The sequence below is a fragment of the Armigeres subalbatus genome, chromosome 2 (genome assembly GCF_024139115.2).
Source record: "Armigeres subalbatus isolate Guangzhou_Male chromosome 2, GZ_Asu_2, whole genome shotgun sequence".
Lineage (NCBI taxonomy): Eukaryota > Metazoa > Arthropoda > Insecta > Diptera > Culicidae > Armigeres > Armigeres subalbatus.
The window spans coordinates 158,129,287-158,148,030 of NC_085140.1; the positions used below are offsets into that span (position 1 = coordinate 158,129,287).

Sequence of the window (18,744 nt, forward strand, 5' to 3'; positions counted from 1 at the left end):
AAAACCCGCTAAAAGAATAACATAAAGCGGAGAGATTCAACTGTCATGTAAATTGATCTCCTCAGTGGTTTGTGAAAAAAATTAAAAATCGTAATGGATGATGGGTGTCCGAAATTTAACGTGGACAGGCTTTAGATCTCTCAGTCCTCGAGGTTTGTCGCCGATGTAGCTTTTTAGTCAGCGTGGTAAAAGTATATCTATCCTGCGGCTCGCCACCGGATATAACCCCCTATTCTCCTTTTGTGGGACATAAACACACATGTGGTAAAATTAGGAAGAAAGGTATTTCCGTGAACAGCCTGGCAAGGGAAGTGTGAGCGTTACAGTTGTACAAAGAGTCAATCATCTCGACGCTCAAGATCGTACAATCTCCAATCACCCTGAGGTGGATAACGCATTCGGAGATTACTTCGAATAGGTAAGGTACTCACCTAAGTTTCAGAGCACCATCACCACCAAATAAACCTACCAGACTTACCGAACAACCCACTGCCGAGCTTTTACTCTCCCTAAGAGTAGTGGAACCCCCCCCCCCATGCTAAAAACCGCTAACCCACGCTAAAGTACAGTTTCTCGATTTGGCCAACCAGGCTTGGTCTGGCTAAATCTTTCCGCAAGAGTGGCAGTGAAGTCTCGTCATCCCAATCTGGAAAACCAGCGTCCCCTCCCGGGACGTTTCGTGATACCGGCCAATACCGCGGACATCCAGCAGGTACAAAGTCGTCGAGTGATTGGTGAACCGATGATGGCCGGTTTCGCCAGATTGGGTTTTTAGCAGCACGCCTTCCGCCTAGGATATGGAACGGACTCGAACTTCGCTGGCTTGGCATACATCTTACAGTACGCCTTCGAGTAGGGCAGATACGTGGACCTTGTATAACCCGACATTTTAAAGGCGTTCGTCCTGTTGAACTTTTTTCGTTTGTCAGCAGCTCAGTTAGTGAGGATTTCCCGGCTTTCGTCTGGAGTGTTCCCACGGGGCGCCCCTTTCAAGTGTTCAATGGAAATCTGATTTTGTGAACCCACCTGGAAGAAACTGGTATACCGCCATCGGGGTGATAATGGGTCTGGGGGGTGAGAATGAGTCATCGCTCTCACCGGCAGCCTGAAAGTCGAATAGCAAAATCGTTCAAAAAGGTATTTTAGTCTTCTTGCCCTCAGATACATTCAATCTATTCTACAAGCATTCTAAGTACTGAAACAGTGACCCATTCTCACCCCCATTTGACCCATTGTCACCCCCGACAACGGTATCCCAAAAGTCTGTGTTGGCAGTTACGCTTTTTTTTTCATCGCCATGGTCGGTGCGTTTCGCTTCTTATCACCAAACATCTGTATTTCTATATATGTACTTACTTACCTACTTATGGGTCCTGTACACCTCCGGTGATGCAAAGGGCCGACTTAAAAGATTTCCATTCTTTTATATCTTTATTGAGGCTTCGCCGCCATGAGCCTCTGGGTCTGCCTCTGCTGCGATGTCCCGCTTGGTTCCAGTCTAATGCTTGTTTACAGATTTCGTTTCCGGCCCTACGTAGAGTGTGGCCGACCCAGCCCCACATCCGATCCCGAATTTCTGTTGCTATCTGGTGACAACGACGATGGAGCTCGTTGTTTGAGGTATCGCAAGTATCTGTTGATGAACACTTGCAACCGTTGACTGTTCTCCACTGATACACACCATGTTTCGCTAGCGTATAACAGCACAGATTTCACGTTAGAGTTAAAAATTTGTATTTTGGTGCGTTCACTTATCTGCCTGTTTTTTTCACATGTTTCGTAAACTCGCAAAGGCAGCCCTTGCTTTTTTATATGCGCTGACGACATTCTGTTGGTCGACATCGGTCAAACTCCAGCATGCACGCAAATAAAAGCATGATACGCCGTTAGTGGCGTTCCCCGCAGAGCTATATCAGTAGGGTTGTCCATAAGAACCAAAATACTGGGTCATTAAGCCCAATGAACCTTAGGCCGAATGGCCATTAGTCCGAATGAAAAGTGGGGAGTGAGATGTTAGTAGACAGAGGAAGAAAGAAGGAAGGAGCAAGCAAAAAGAAAGAAGAAAAGAAAGGAAAAAGTAAAAAAGGCTAGCTTAGCTTTGACTGACTACACATATCTATGGTTGCTACTCCGTGATTGACCAGAATCAGTGAAATTGCACAAAGAATCAACTGAATGATTGACTGGGATTGTTCAAGCATTCTCAGTGTGCAAGTTTCAGTGACTCTAAAATTCAAATGATCAATAACGGCGCCGGCCACGTCCTTGTAGTCAGTTAGGAAGAAGGAAGGAATATTAGTAGGTGGTTTTTGCTATTTGAAGACCGTGTTTACCTCTGCGTCTCCACAAAAACCACAGGAAGGATTATCAGTTAATTGGTAGGCATCGTTGGATCTGGATTCACTCTGATAAGCGATACGACCGTGCCATTCTTTATACACAGTGATTTTACCTAGCCATGAATCGGGCGCGAAAAGTAGTACAAACTAACTACCGGCCTACCGGGCGCGCAATGCAGAACACAATATTTCGGCCGATCGCGCGATCGTTCTGCTGTCCGAAACAAGAGAAATCTCGCACTGAACTGATTTTTATTACCGGCCGCGCAAAGCAGAACACAATATTTCGGCCGATCGCGCCATCGTTCTGCTGTCCGAAACAAGAGGAATCTCGCACTCAAAAGAAAGGAAAAAGTAAAAAAGGAAGAAATAAAAAGAAAGAAGGAAGAAAGAAGAAGCTAAAAGGAAGAAGAAAGAAGGAAGAAAGAAAAAGGAAGAGGAAGAAAGTAGAAGGATGGAGAAAGATGGAAGAAGTAAGAAGGAATAAGAAAAAATAATGTAGAAATGAGGGAGAAGGGAGAAAAATATGGAAGATGAAAAAAAGAATGAAGGAATCATAAAGAAGATTGAAGACAAAAGAAAGAAGGAAGAAACATGAAGAAGATGAAAACAGGAAGAATAAAGAAGAAGGAAAACAAGAGAAGGAAGAAGAAAGAAAGTAAAAGGAAAAAAAGGAAGCAGGAAGAAGTAAGATGGAAAAGGAAGGAAAAAGAAAGAAGGAATAAGAAATAAGGGAAAAAGGAAGAAGAAAGTAGGAAGAAAGACAAAGGAAGAAGGAAGAAGTTAAAAGAAAAAAGGGAAGAGCGAAAAAGAAAGAAAAAAAGAAGTAAGAAAGAAAAGGGAAGAAGGAAAGAGAAGGAAAACGGAAGAAGAAGAAAGAAGAAGGGAGTATGAAGAAGAAATAAGGAAGAAGGAAATAGGAAGAAATAAGAAAGAAAAAGTGAAGAAGGAAGTAAAAAGGAAGAGGGAAAAAATAAAAGAATAGAAGAAAGAAGGAGAAGATAGAAACAAGAAGGGAGAAGAAAGTAAGGATAACGTGAAGGAAGAACTTCTCATTTGTCACTTTTTGCTTCTTTCTCCTCATTCGGTGAATGGCAATTCGGCCTAATAGCCTGATACCACCGCCAACAATAGCGTTCGTGGGCATATTTGCAGAAGAAGACATCAGCTATCCGGTCCAAGCATAAAGGTGCGGAAAAATCCCATCCTAACTTGAAAACAATTAAGGTGCTCGGAGTCTCCATCGACAGGGTTTCACCGCTTTACAGCATTTCCGTGGAGTGAAGGTCAGCTGCAGGACTAGAATAATCTAGTTCGAACCTTGTCCAGAGCTCAAAGGACAAATAACAGGAAGCTCCGGCTACCGGCTATCATCGATAGTCGCCTGCTCTACGGCGTGCTTCTCCCACCGTAACCTCATCGATACTCTGGCACCGACCTTCAATCATTGCAATAGAGCCATTTGTGGGTTACTACCAACCATCACGGTCGGCAATCTGCCGCGAAGCCGCCTCTTTCGCTGTAACCACGTCTGGTGGTCATAGGATCCAAGGTGACAGGATTCTGCGCACGATGACCGGCGTCGGTCTACCTCTCAGTGGCACAAATCGTCTGGCATGGAGTGAAGAGCTGGCACTTCTATACAGCCACAATGAACAGCTTTAAAGCACGGATTCGAGAAAATTGGTTTTAATCCTGACCGATTCAGCCAGTGCAATTTTCGCTCTACAGAGCGAACTGGCTAAGCGCTCCTGGATCCAGAGCATCCCTGTCAATAAGCGTACGAACACGACGTTTGCATGGATCCCCGGGCACTTAACGGTACAACCGCAGATCGTCTTACGGGAACTGGATAGTTGATACCAAGATCAGCGGTTCTCAACATTTGGGCGTTACCAAAACCTGAAAAAATGTATTCTAGGAAAATTGGTACCGCAGTTTGAGAACATCCACCAACACGCAACTCCGGAAAGTAACCGGTCACACCAGGTTCTCCCACAACATCAGTATCGCCGCCTTCATCTGCTTTCTAAAAAATGGGTGTCTGTATCGTCGCATCTAGGGCCTAGGCACAACTGCCTTATGAGCCTCTCAAGTAATACTCCGGATGTAAGACCCACTATCCAAGTAGGACTTAATCCAAGGTTGTAAAAGTCCCAACCTCTGTGACCAACAGTTACAACAAGTTCTCCAAACTGTTGTCAGAATATCCAAAAGACTATCACTGAACTACAGCGTGCTGAGTAGGTTATTAGTTTTGATATTTATATCGTCGCGCCAAACTGAATTGGATTTGAATTGTTTTCGTTGATAAGATGAAAGTTGGCTGAATTCTGACGATTTTAGAGATCGGCCCGAGCAAGGGTAAGCAGCGCAGCAAGTACAATACAGATTTCAACTACAACACCAACAAATTTCCTGGATTTTAACCGAAGGGTGGTTTTCTCTCTGTTTTAACCCTTACCCTATAAACGACCGGGACTTCCTTTTGTCTAATGTCTCGTTCTTGTTTCGACCAGTTGTACTAATGGACCAAATTTTATCTAATTTTAATGTGTTTAGTTTTAAGTTCTATCTGTTTTTTCAATGTTGTTAGCTTTAATTCGTAACTGTTATAATTTTCAAAACCTTGCTTATAGAAGGTCCCAACGCTTCTAGTTTTGGTGAGATCAGTCAATGGGTATACCAAGCAGAAAAATGAAGTTGGTAACACTGTATTCTTTGCTTTTTTTTAATTTAAATATAATTAAATAAAGTTAACTATTGTTAACATTCTATATGAGTAAAATTTACCGATTCAAAAGAACTTAATGAAACATAAAGGAAATCAACCCAGCTTGTTCATGCAAGCCCCTAAAGCCTTTGCGTATTTTATTATTTTTGATGTATTATATTGTTTTGATGTTCTAGGTTCTCCAAATTGAATGAACATGCTGGGTTGATTTCGATTGGATATCAGGCGTAGTTCACTTTGTAGACCAATTGATCTGAATTCCAGAGCAATTTGGAGAACCTAGAACTTCATCATCAAATCAATATATGACGCAAGGGCTTTGAGGCTTGCATGGACAATAGAGTGATTCAAAATTTTACTTTTTTGCTCCCCTATGCTTAAACGATGACATTTTCCATTTTAATGATCATCTCAAATTTTTAGCTAATTTGGATGTAATTTGAATGAGCACAAGCTGTTTGAAGCTTGTATGAAAATAACTATGAAAACAGTAACTTTTGTGAAAAACCGTTCCTCATCATTGCCCATTAAGCTCTTAAAATGTATGAATACGTTAGCAACATAGGAAATTTAACAAGGGAAAATATCGTCGTTGTTGCTAAACGATTTGATGTTGGCAACAAAAGTTATTAGGAAAATACTGAATTATGGGAAATTCAATTCAACACGTAAAAGAATAACATCAATATCAATAATGAGCATTTCTGTTTTCATTATAATTTTGCTCACAAAAGTCAGATTGCTTCGCAACAACAACTGACTTTCAGCTTAGGATCTATTCTATGATGGCGATGCGTTCAATATATTCAAATACATTCTTGGCTGCTTCACGAAACGATCCTTTACATAAGTGGCAATTCTCATAGTAATTTTCATATAACCTTCAAATGGCACGTGCACAATCAAATTACATCCAAATCAGCTAAAAATTTGGGAGGACTATTAAAATAGCAAAAACAATCGTTTAAGCACAGGGGAGCGAAAAAGTCAAAATTTGAATCACTCTATTGGACAAGATGGTTGATTTCGGTTATAAGGTTTTTCTGAATAGGTAAATTTTACTTATATTGAATTTGGTAATTCGAAATTTTCTACATTCTAAATGACAGCATCCGTAATCCAGCTGATCTTGCAAAAAAAGGGTCCCAAGAAACATAAGAAACTACTGGAAACTAGATGAGGTAGACAACCGTGAAAGAATTGTAAAAATCGTTTAAAAAACGCCCGGGAACCTACTGTTTGAAATCATGATTCTAATGATTTCTAGATCGCAGTATTCGACATGTTAACTTAGAACATGTACTTCCCAACATGCAATTAGATTCAGGTTTCCCTACAAATGCTTGCACACTTATTCATTTAGGGGAAGAGGCCCCAAAACGCCCCCCCGATGCAAAACGCCTTTTGTGGTTTCCGTTATATTTACCGTCATTAGGATGGCCGTAACAAAACTAGAGATAAAATTATGTAGGATAGGTGAAGAAAGTTTCAAAATAGTGCATGGGATGGTCGGAAAAACCGAAAATTTCCACATTTTGAAGAAACATCTAACATTTTGGTGAGGCAAAACGCCCTAGTGGCAATAACCTACAAAGTACTTGCGTCTCCACGCACTATCCATACCAGAATGCTGATTCGCCGACGCATGGTACTTTGTTCCCTAGTAGTTGCCAGCTAAAAGGCGTTTTGCCTCATGAGTTTTCCGGCAACAGAATATCACCACTTTTTTGAAATGTGAATATTATCAATAGGATTGAGATTTTTGACAATTTTTGAATGGTATCAACTAGCTATCTTGTTTAACTGTCGCATAATGTAAAAATACCCATGAATAGCGTTACAAATAAGACAATAAATCAGTGTTTGCTTAGCTAGGGCATTTTGCCCCCCCCTTCCCCTATTGAATAGAAATGTTGTGATGAAATTTGCATAAACATTTTAGTCACAAGATGAATTATCACACAAATGTACCATGCGTCTCCATATGCTTTTATGCTTATATGCTGCTAAACGGTTTTCAAAATCCCTAGCTATCGTTCCTCCTGAGGCTGGGAGGCCCATTTTTGCCTGAAAACACTTATTGGGGACATTTAGATTGATATAATTAACCGCCAGTAGTTAGTCGATTTTAGAGGTCAAGAACTACAAATGCAACACATGAGCATCGCGAATACAAATTTACTGTCTACCAGTGTTTTCATTGTTCTTACCATTGGTATTGGCATTGGTTGCCATCTTCTTAGTTGGGAGTCGGCTATGCACTAATTTCCATAAGCGATAGGCTTGCAAAAAGTTAAAAAAAAGTTATCATATAATATTTATACAGTATGTAAGGACCTTAACATCACCATATCAAAACTAAAAAAAATATTACCACACCGTATTTAATGAGCCGCGTACTCTGTTCTTCTCCCGTTACAGACAATTATTTCGACAGACCTAGATAATCTACCGGTAAACAATGCTCTTCTACAGTTGGTCAGCACCAGCAACACCGCTGGGAGCAGCCCGGGAAGCGGCAACGGCACCAACAACACCTCGCCTGGGTCATCTTCAGGGGGTACTGGTACTCCCGGTGGTTCAGCCATCGATCCAGACCTTAGCTCACCTAGCGTTCAAAATTTGAGTCCGGAGGATTTGCAGTGCTACAAGACCGCACGAGGGTGTATCGAAGAGCTTGCCCTCTACCTGAAGCCATACCCGAATGGTAACGCCGGTGGACTTCTTTCGCGTCCAATGCAGCGCAAATTGGTCACCCTGGTCAATTGTCAGTTGATTGAGGATGAAGGGCGTGCGCGATCGTTGCGTGCCGCTCGCTCGTTAGGCGAACGAACGGTTACCGAGCTGATACTGCAACATCAAAATCCACAACAGCTGAGTACCAACCTTTGGGCTGCGGTGAGAGCCCGGGGATGTCAATTTCTCGGGCCGGCTATGCAGGAGGAAGTGCTAAAATTGGTTCTTTTAGCACTGGAGGATGGGTCGGCACTTTCGCGGAAAGTACTGGTGATGTTCGTAGTGCAACGATTGGAACCACATTTCCCCCAAGCCTCGAAGACCAGCATCGGTCATGTGGTTCAACTGTTGTACAGGGCTAGTTGTTTTAAAGTATCAAAACGGGAAGGTGACTCATCTTTGATGCAGTTGAAGGAAGAATTCCGTACTTATGAAGCGCTGAGACGGGAGCATGATGCACAAATAGTACAAATTGCAACCGAAGCAGGTCTCCGGATAGCCCCGGATCAGTGGTCCTCCTTGCTGTATGGCGATACGGCACACAAGTCACACATGCAAAGCATTATAGATAAACTGCAAACACCGCAATCATTTGTGCAATCTGTACAGGAGTTGATAATCGCACTCCAGCGAACAGGTGACCCTGCGAATCTGTCCGGATTGCGGGTTCATCTCAAGCATCTAGCCAGCATCGACTCAAATGCCGAAAACCATGTGCCAACGTGGCGCGAATGTTCCACAGCGCTGGAAGCAGTTAAGCGGGTCGTTATAGGCCTGGTCGACTTTGTACAGCATCATGGCAACCGAAAGTTGCAAGAGCCAGGACACTTAGCTCATAATAGTAAATATAAAATTAGCCTGTGTCGCGACCTGAATCTCCGAGGAACCTGTCCGCGCGGACCGAACTGTACTTTTGCGCATTCGGAAGAAGAACTCGAGAAATACCGTACAAAGCTTCGAAAGAGCAACATTCGGACGCCGAATGGAAAAGATCATGGGGAATACATAGGAGATCTTGGAATGCCATCCACTTCGCATGGGTACCATTCGTCCGGGGAAGAAGCTTCCCCAATGCGATATCCAAAGTCAACTCCACCAATGAGATATCTTGATAAATCTCCAATGAGTAGTCACAGCCACGCTAGCGGAAGTAGTAATAGTAACAGTAGTCATAATAGTCATTTAGCGCCAATTCCACCCCACCAACATCCTCCGTACTCGAACGTGCCGCCCCCGCCAACACCACTTCAACACGGTGCCAATGGACGAAATTTTAATTTCAATCCAAACTATCCCAATGGAGGTGCAGGGAACCTTTCATACGGCACTCGGCCTCCTCCTCCACCGATGCCACCTCCTCCAGTTCATAATTCTGGACCAATACGAGGTAACTTTATCCGGCCGCCGAATGGGAACTTTATTGGACACCCACCTCCACCTCCCCCTCCCATGCAACACAATCAAACGACTGGTGGACCTCCAATGAATATGCTGCACGGTGGTAATCATCCTACATATCCCGCTAACCAACCGCCACCGATAGAACAGATTCATCAACAGTTGATGAATGGGCCTCCTCCGCCTTCATTTGTAGGTAATCAAACGTATACGGAATATCAAGACAAAATGGATCAACGACGACAGTTCAATCCATGGGAAAACCAACCACCTCCAACGCTTCCTAATCCGAACAATGCACAGTCTGGGGCACCAGGTCCACAACATTCGGTAGTTCCTCCAGTTAACTTACTTGGGCAACAGCATGCTCCCAAATCAGGTATTAATCCGTCTTACCAATCTGGAATGATGAACAATAAAAGCCATCTACCACCACCGCCTGCAATAGCACCTCACTCGCAGCATCCTGCTTTACCTCCAATGGCTTCCCAGCAAATTCAACATCAGCAACAACAACAACAACAGCAACCCCAACAGCAGCAACATCATAATGTTGCAGGAAACGCCAACAAATTCTTTCAAGCTAACAATGCATTACAACATAAACTTCGTGATTACCGAGATAAGCACCTCGTAAATCCAAACAACAATAGACTGCATATGCCTCCCGCACATACGCAACAACCGCATCCAGTTCCTTCGATGCAACAGCAGCAACAGCAATCACAGCCTCCGTCGTTCGGTAACGGCAACAGAAATAACCTGCATGCTCCTATTTCTCAAGCCGCACAGAATTTAGTAAGCAATGGCAATGTACCATCAGCCGGGAATAATGGTGCAATGAACAATGGATTTAACCCAATGTCGCTTAGCCGTAGTGAATTGCTGAAGATGCTCAATCTGAATGCTAGCGTTGATCTGGCAAACCATCCGAGTGGGACAACGTCCAAGGACATGTTTGTGCGGTCAGATTCGTTGCTCAATGACGACGACTTCCCCATATCTGAGAGTGACTTCTCAAATGCTGTCATCAACCAATTCGGTCCAATTTCGCGAACGAATAATCAGCTCGCGAAATCAAGGGGCGAATTTCCATTTGCGAACATTCTGCCCGATAGCGACTGGCTTATGAATGTGCAACAGCAGCTATATAACGATGCTGCCGGGCTTGGTGATTTATCGTCATCAAATTGTTCGTCAGCATCGTCATCTTTCTACCAGCAACCGCAGCAGCATCCTGCCTCGTCGCAACAATCGAGCAACAAAGCTGAGCAGAACAATAACACGCTTGAGTTGGACCTTTTCCAGGTAGATAGTAAAATAGCGGACTACGCGAGTGCTCTTGGCAACGCCAACCAGTCGAGTAGTACATCACAACTTTTGCATCATCATCAAGTCGAGGCTCAGTTGCTTCAACAACAACAACAACAGCAGCAGCAGCATCATTTATCGCACGTGGCAACGGTCTCTCAGCATATGGCTGCGGCAGCGCAACTTTCCGGAGCTCACCATGGGGCGGGGTCGCTTCTTTCATCACATCACCATCAGCAACAGCACACTCCCCATTCCCATCACTCTTCAAATCAGGCACATCACCATCATCATCAGCAACAACAGCAGCAGCAGCAACAACAACAACACCAGCAGCACATGTTTGTGCAGCAGCAACAGCATGCCATGCATCAACAGCATAATATGCAGTCGCACAAGCTGCCGCAACATCTGGTCGAAGCCATGCGTTTGAATGAGTTGATGGGGAACGGAGGAAGTGGCGATTTGAAGATTCCAAGCTTTAAGGAGCTAAAGGATTTAAAGGTTAGTTTTCGTATGTATTTGCTTTATTAATAGTAGCCACCCAGTATCAGGCTTCATTCATGTTCCATTTTCGTAATGTTGCTCAAGCTTCCCCAAATGTTCCCGGTCTATTCCCTAGCGTGTTCGTTCTACTATTAAAAAAAACATTTTACTTTGTTTCAATTACAGACCCAGCAAACGATGAGTGGCTTGTCACCCGTGTCGGGCGTACTAACAGCATCAACATCATCGTCTTCGTCGGTGGTGACTATGCCGCCACTATGGAACAACTTACTGGACTTATCCGGGCTGAAACCGACCACCGATGGTAACGATCTGTCGGTCGGTGGAGTGCATGGCAGCAACAGCACTGGTGGTAGTGCTGGTGGTGCCAACAGTAGCATCAATACCATCCTGAGCAACAGCACAGCCAGTACTACTAGCATTAGCAACCTTAATAGCAACAATAGTAACAATAATGAAGATTCCTACGAGGCGGGAATCGCAGACGAAATGCGAGAGTTGGCACTCCGTCTTGAGTCCGAGCTAGAGTTGGACGCAACTGGAGTGTAGATGTGTAACAATATTAAGACAAACACACATACACGTTGACTGATTGTGATCAATATCTCCTATAAAAAAACGCTAAAATGTAAATTAGAGCTGGTATTGAAGCTAACAAGTCTCCAAGATAGTAGACAAATCAGATTTAGAACCAGCGGGGGTAGTAACATTTCATTAAATGAAATAAAGATCAAGATTCAAATTTTAAAAATTAATAACGATCCAACATTGTGGCGAGGATTGAAATATGCTTCTCTTGTCTCGTTATCGATGCGAGAATCGGAAGGGCACCCAATGGCTTCACTGCTGGGTAAGCGCTAGATGTGACAAATAACAAACCGGAAGCAGTTGGATGTAGAGCGCTTGAGTTAGGAAGCGTGAACAACACTAAGCTAATAACTATTCAATGTTTGTTTTAGAAACTTTTCTTTTCTGTTTTGCAGAAAACGTGTGTTTTAGAGATATTTTTCGGATCGAAACAAAAATGCTCTATTTAAAATGGGCTGAACCAGAGGAGCTAAAAATTACATCATGTGAAACAATACAAGATGACTAGCTAATATATACATACACATAAAATATATATATTTCACGAGAAGAAAAAAAATCGTGCAGTGACAGTTAGAACCGTGGAATAGAAAAAAGGGAGAAATTGTGTACGCAACATCTTTTGAGTAGTAGGGAAGAAATCAAATTCAAAAAAGGAGCCAAGCAACTGATAGCGTGATACAGACCAGGAAAAGGTGATTCATTATTATTATTATTGATGATTATACTACAAATTGAATATTATAATTATTCTATTTATTATACATTTACATGCTATTATTACCCCTAAATCGCTATTTGTTATTTGTAACTATTATTATTCTTATTTACAATATATGCGAATATTCTTTATGGAATTAACGGCTAGGAACTTCAAAAATCAAATTAAAAACTTAGCTTGAGATGAATTATGTTTCAGCTTATGTTCAGACAAAAAAATTAGCTCAGTTCTCGTGTTAATACACCGCCGAAAAATATAATTATGAATTATATTTCGTTCGGTGGGAAAACAAAACAATCAAATCATTAAACTGATAGCAAATTATTAACCTACTTTATTGTGAAACGTTCGTCGGTTTGATAAATTGAGAAGTAGTCTAGTTTCCGATCTTTTATACGACATTTTATGTGTATAGGCTTTTATTATTATATTCAATTTTTTACATGACTTCCGAGTGGGTTGTGTAAAAGCAAGAGTAAAACTATGTTTTTATTTTTAATCGTGTAACACGTATAGTTTTAGCAGCATATAGTTTCAGCAACAAAATTACTTACTGTATAACCGTTTCCATTCAGAGTTGTCGTTTTTGGAAATGTTAAACTTTTCAACTAACAATGTAGATTATGGTGCATAATTGCATTGTATGAATTTTAAATATCTACAACGTCGAAGAAACAGGTGATTTTTTCTTAATTCAGAGACATCAAGGACTCACTTTGAATTTCGAAAAACATTGGATTTATGGTGATTTATTTGTAAAATTTCCTAAATTACAATAAGAAAGTCATATATTTATGAATACATGAAACGTCCAACCTCCGTACCTTTGTAATAAACGACTTTATTTGAGCAATCGTCGTTGATATGACAACTAGCAGCATGTTAAGACTATGAAAAGCCTATTTTCATTATAAACCTTCGACACAAACTTTTCAAATCTATTCAATGTTGAAACCAGTCGGCAAATTGTCACGAATTTGGATTATCTATTCAACATGCCATGTTGACTTGTTGAACATGGAAAAATCATTCATGACGGCAGATTATTCTTAGATGTCTTTAACAACTGGTTTTTATGTTTTCAGTGGAAAAATGCATTGCTTTTGCTTCTCTAAAAAACAAAACAACACTTGCTCTTTCTGAAATAAAAATTGTTTCGGTTTCAACCCAGTTCTTCAGTATGATGATAGATTAGGAGATCTTCGGAGATCCTCCGTATACTTTTGCCTTTCTCGTACACCACGGCAAACCGAACCGATTGTTATACACACAATTTAATGTGATGTCTGTCTGTGTGTTTGTATGTACATATATATTTGCACAAACATCCCACTCTTCCATTAGGTACTTATCGGGGAATCCTGTCTTATCTATTCCTATTTAAAATGAGTCTGATCAACGCGTTCAAAAGTTATGTCCAAAATAGTAGTTTGAAACAAGTATAGAAACAATCACTTTTTCGGAACCTTCCGTTTCCGATAGTCAGTGCATACATAGGTACCACCGTTTCGAGCAACGTTCTGTTTCTTTGGTTCTCCTTTTGATCCTCTAAGCGGTTCTCAACGTTTTTTTATAGGTACCCCTTTAACTTTTAGATTCATTGACTTTCCAAGCCTTTTTAAATAACACTTCCGAGCCTCTTAGAAGGAGGCTTCCAAGCCTTTTGAAAGAGGTTCTACGAGCCTCACGAAAGGAGGCTTCCGAGCCTCTTGGAAGGAGGGTTTAGAGCCTCTTGGATGGAGGCTTCCGAGCATCTTGAACGGAGACTTCCGAGCCTCTTGAACGGAGGCTTCCGAGCCTCTTGTAAGGAGGCTTCCGAGCCCTTTGTAAGGAGGCTTCCGAGCCTCTTGGAAGGAGACTTCCGAGCCTCTTGGAAGGAGACTTCAGAGCATCTTGGAAGGAGACTTCCGAGCCTCTTAGATGGAGGCTTTCGAGCCTCTTGAAAGGAGGGTTCCGAGCCTCTCGGAAGGAGACTTAAGAGCCTCTTGGATGGAGGCTTCCGAACCTCTTGGAAGGAGGCTTCCGAGCCTCTTGAAAGAAGGATTCCGAGCCTCTGGGAAGGGGGGTTCCTGGCCTTTGGAAAGGAGGCTTCGGAGACTTCTGAAAGGATACTTGAAAGGAAGCTTCTGAGCCTCTTGTAAGGAGGCTTCCGAGCCCTTTGTAAGGAGGCTTCCGAGCCTCTTGGAAGGAGACTTCCGAGCCTCTTAGATGGAGGCTTTCGAGCCTCTTAGATGGAGGCTTTCGAGCCTCTTGAAAGGAGGCTTCCGAGCCTCTCGGAAGGAGACTTAAGAGCCTCTTGGACGGAGGCTTCCGAGCCTCTTGGAAAAGTCTTCCGAGCCTCTTGGAGAAAGACTCCCGAGCCTATTGGAAGGAGGCTTCCGAACCTCTTGGAAGGAGGCTTCCGAGCCTCTTGAAAGAAGGATTCCGAGCCTCTGGGAAGGGGGCTTCCTGGCCTTTGGAAAGGAGGCTTCGGAGACTTCTGAAAGGAGGCTTCCGAACCTCTAGGAAAAAAGATTCCGAATCTGTTAAAGGAGCCTTCTGAGCCTCTTGAAAAAAGGATTCCAAACCTCTTGAAAGGAGGCTTCCGACCCTATTGAAAGGAGGCTTCCAAGCCTCTTGAAAGAAGTCGATCGAGTCTCTTTAAAGGAAAGAAGTCGATCGAGCCTCTTTAAAGGAGAGGAGGCTTAAAAGCCACTTGAAAAAACACTTCTGAGCCTGTTGAAGGAGGCTTCGGAGCCTCGAAAGAAAGATTACGAGCTGCTTGGAAGGAGGCTTCCGAAGTGGCTTTCAAGCCTCTGGCAACGAGGCTACTGAGCTTTTTCGTAAAAAGCCTTTATGTCTCTAATATGAAGGCTTCCGAAACTATAGATTCTAGACTTTAGTCGCCCGTCGCGACATTTTGTCCTTTTGATCTTTTGTTCCACAGACCTTCATACACTGTGCTGGTTGTGGTAGGTAAATACACAATTATCAAAAGTCAATCAATAAGTTTTTATTTCCATTGTGATTTGTAATACATCCGCTATTACGCATTTTTGTGTGAGGAACTCATTGGCGCTAGCAAAGGTGGGGGTACACGAACGCCAGGTTGAGAACCGCTGCTTTAAGCTGCTTGCCGTCCTATTGTATGTGGCCATATTGCTTGTAAAAGTTGCACACAATAGGTTTTCTACCAGCGACTTTCAGTGCTGATCCCCGATTTGAATTTCGATTTTGTTTGCTCAGTCCGTCCAACAGCTTCTCTCGAATTAGGTTTAACGTGAGGTTGCCCAACTTGGTAGAACACTAAAGTCTACTACTATGTATGTTTGCGCATACCTTGCATCTTTTATGAGCTCTACAAAAGAAAGAAAGGAATAAAGCAAGCGAAAACATGTTCGACGTAGATAGTGTTTGGCTAAAATAACCTTACTCTTGACAATTGTTGTTGAAGTGCTTCTTTTAAAGAAGGAATCAGAGCCGCCTCCGCCTTAAACCGACACTGACCAGATGGATATTTGTAAAGAATAAAAAATATTCTCCCTCAAGCAGATGTTTATGCCTTTATGCCTTATGATATGATACGCATTTTATTACATGTGTATAAGACTGTCTGCCTTTTATGATTCTGAATCCACAGACAAACAGACATAACACTCGTCAAATTTCCATCGTTCACTGATTGGTCAATTCAAATAATCATTAGTTGGCCAATCGGACACTAGTGGCGCGCGCATCGGATTTGCTCGAGTTTGACATTTGCTCACTACCGCCATCTGGTTCGTAATTTGCCCAACTAACTGAAATCAACAGATGTCGTTAGTGTTTAAATTACGATGAATTTGATGAGTGAATGTTCAATGAGTTATGTCTGTTTGTCTGTGCTGAATCATTTACCTACGTGCATCTGGGGCCTCATTGTGCATCACCTTTCGGCAGCTCTTTCGTATGACAGCTTGCATGGTTTGCTCGTTTCGAGTCGAGATGCTCATTGCTCACCCTGATTTGTTCGCCCTAAGTTGCGTTCGACGAGGGTTCTTGGAATGAGTTGTACGCACGTTCACGAATGTGTATTATATGACCTATCCACCTTTCAGTGCTATTTATTTTTTTCCAATAACTTTTTTGACGGACGAGAGGGCCATAAAAATGAGATTTTTCTTCTCTTCATTTTCTCTCCTGCATATGAATATCGGTGAAAAATCTTTTTGTTAACTGAACCACCCTTCGAAAGACGATTTCAAACCATTCTAGTGTTAAAGTTTAGTACGGGATAGAGAAGTTTTTTCGTATTCCAAAAGCGCATATGCTTCCCATTTGAAGAAAGTTAGAAATATATTCACAAATCAGGGTTTGGGAAATTCAAAGTGAGTCTCCGGTGTTTATGACTTAACCTAGTAATTATCTCGTTCTAGTTCATTTGCTTTAATGTTTTGTTCATCAGCAGCGGGTTAGTGGAATACTTCGCGTAATTTCTAACGTCCAGACAAAAGAATCAAAAAAAGGCAAAATAACTATGAAAAATGCAAGCGGTAGATGGCTTTACTGCTAGTGTTAGCTACGAGTTATGTTTATTTGTTCTAGTGTATTTAGGTAATTGTATTATAACACAAAATTCTGTTTCGCATAGTTCCTGGAAATCGGGAATCAAAACCAGACCAGCAATCTGAAAAGGTTAACATAAAATCGTTGAGATCATTGAGCACAGACAACAATATATTAATTTCGGAATGAGATTGAGACGGAATGTTTCTTGTTTTAAAAGAGATTGCTTTTTAACGACGCTAGCGTAACGATTTGTGTTTGATCTAGTGGTTCCGTATTCGGAGAGAACTGTAAACATTAACGCATGCCAGAAGATTATTTTAATTGCTAGACGAAAAAAATGCGAAATGTCATTGTTATATTATATCGAGCGTAAAGAAACGTACTATTGTAGCTTTGTTCTCTGGGTTGATACTGTTAGTAAATGGCATTCATCAGTTGAATGTGTTTTTGAATAATTAGCACGAAAAGGGCGTTCAAGCAGGTATCAATTTGAACGTATCCAGATTTAGAATCCGATACTATTAATGCGACGGAACAGAAACGATGCACTGAACATCAACTGATTTGCAAAGTAGAATGTAACTTCACTGCAAAATATATCACAGATTTAAAGAAAACTGAGGTGAAACACACTGTGCAAATGACATACTATTCGGGCTGTTCAATCACTAGGTTGTTCTCCGGTGTCCATCTGCGGTGGATTTGGGTGGTGACGTATGGGGCAACTGTTGGTGTGATGAATTGCATATGATCTGTGAGGAACTAACAGGTGTTTAAGAGTTTCATCAAATTATTTGTATTTTGTCATTGAAATTTTGCACAATTTGGTTTGAACTTTATAAAAAAAATGGCATTTTTATTGTGCACGCGAATAAACATGTTCTACTCGAAACATCGTTAAATTATACAGACTCTGTCTTCGACAGGAATCTAGGTTCATGTATTTTATTTGAGACCTATGCTGAAATAGTGAAATCAAGATTTTTTTTTTAAATCATTACTTGTCTTGTTTCGTCAATACTAAAAAAATATTGCATGAGCTTAATAATCTCAGCAGGATCTCGTAGTTCAGGCATTTTATTTTTCAAATGATCGCACACAGAATTTTTTTTAAAGATCTTTTTGATCTAAGTATCAGTGAAACCGATGCTTCCCTTTACTCAGCATTTGCTGAGAAACTGCTAAACGATGTTTGAATTTTAACTCAGTGGCAGGAAAGAAAAATTGAGTTTGGCCTTCTTTCTCAACTGCGCCTTTTAGAATATGCAGAATTTGCTCTCAATTGAGAATGAGAGACGAGAAAAGCATAAATTCATGAAAACATGTTTATAGCAACATGATACAAGTGCAAAAAAAAACAATCGAAGAAGTGGCCCCGACAAACAAGCAATAATAGAACGAAGCTCTCGCTTATTTTCCGTCGATGTCAACGTTTTTTGCACAGCTCGTTTTTGCACGAGTTAAAAAGTATAACACCCGCAATTTGAGCCTTTTTGAAGGAATTTATGATCGAGTATGACTTAGTTAAGCATTACAGCTTGCAAAAAACGTTATACAGTATACAACATATCGTGGTTCGTGGGCGTATACAGAGATGATAGGAGAGAGATTGTTTCATTTCTCTCCTGATTCAATCCCTGTCGACCTCCTATTGGCGCTTTGATGTTGCATGAAGAAGAAGAAGCAGAAAGATAATAATCGAAAAAATCTCCACGGGAAAGCATACGAAGGAGTTTTTAAAACTCTTCTCAAAAATTCTAAAAGCAATTTAATTAAAAACGGTAAGCAGTACGGGGTTGAACCTTTCTTCTACTGTATAAAAAAATATTTCTATTCGAAATTTTATTTTGTGATATTACACTTAATACACAGTATACGAAAAG

At 41.6% G+C, this 18,744-nt stretch overlaps 1 protein-coding gene across 10 annotated transcripts in view; it reads left to right on the forward strand.

Annotated features, from left to right (window-relative positions):
• LOC134211077 (roquin-1) overlaps positions 1 to 17,848 on the forward strand; it is a 75,328-nt gene extending 57,480 nt beyond the window's left edge. For 9 of the 10 annotated variants that reach the window (XM_062687668.1, XM_062687667.1, XM_062687661.1 and 6 more), the window contains 2 exons: positions 7,495 to 11,022; positions 11,191 to 17,848. In XM_062687668.1, coding sequence (XP_062543652.1) covers positions 7,495 to 11,022; positions 11,191 to 11,574 — 3,912 coding nt within the window. In that variant the 3' untranslated portion in view covers positions 11,575 to 17,848. The remainder of the gene's footprint in view (positions 1 to 7,494; positions 11,023 to 11,190) is intronic. The other variant, XM_062687670.1, reaches the window with a different exon arrangement.
• Positions 17,849 to 18,744: the final 896 nt, after the last annotated feature.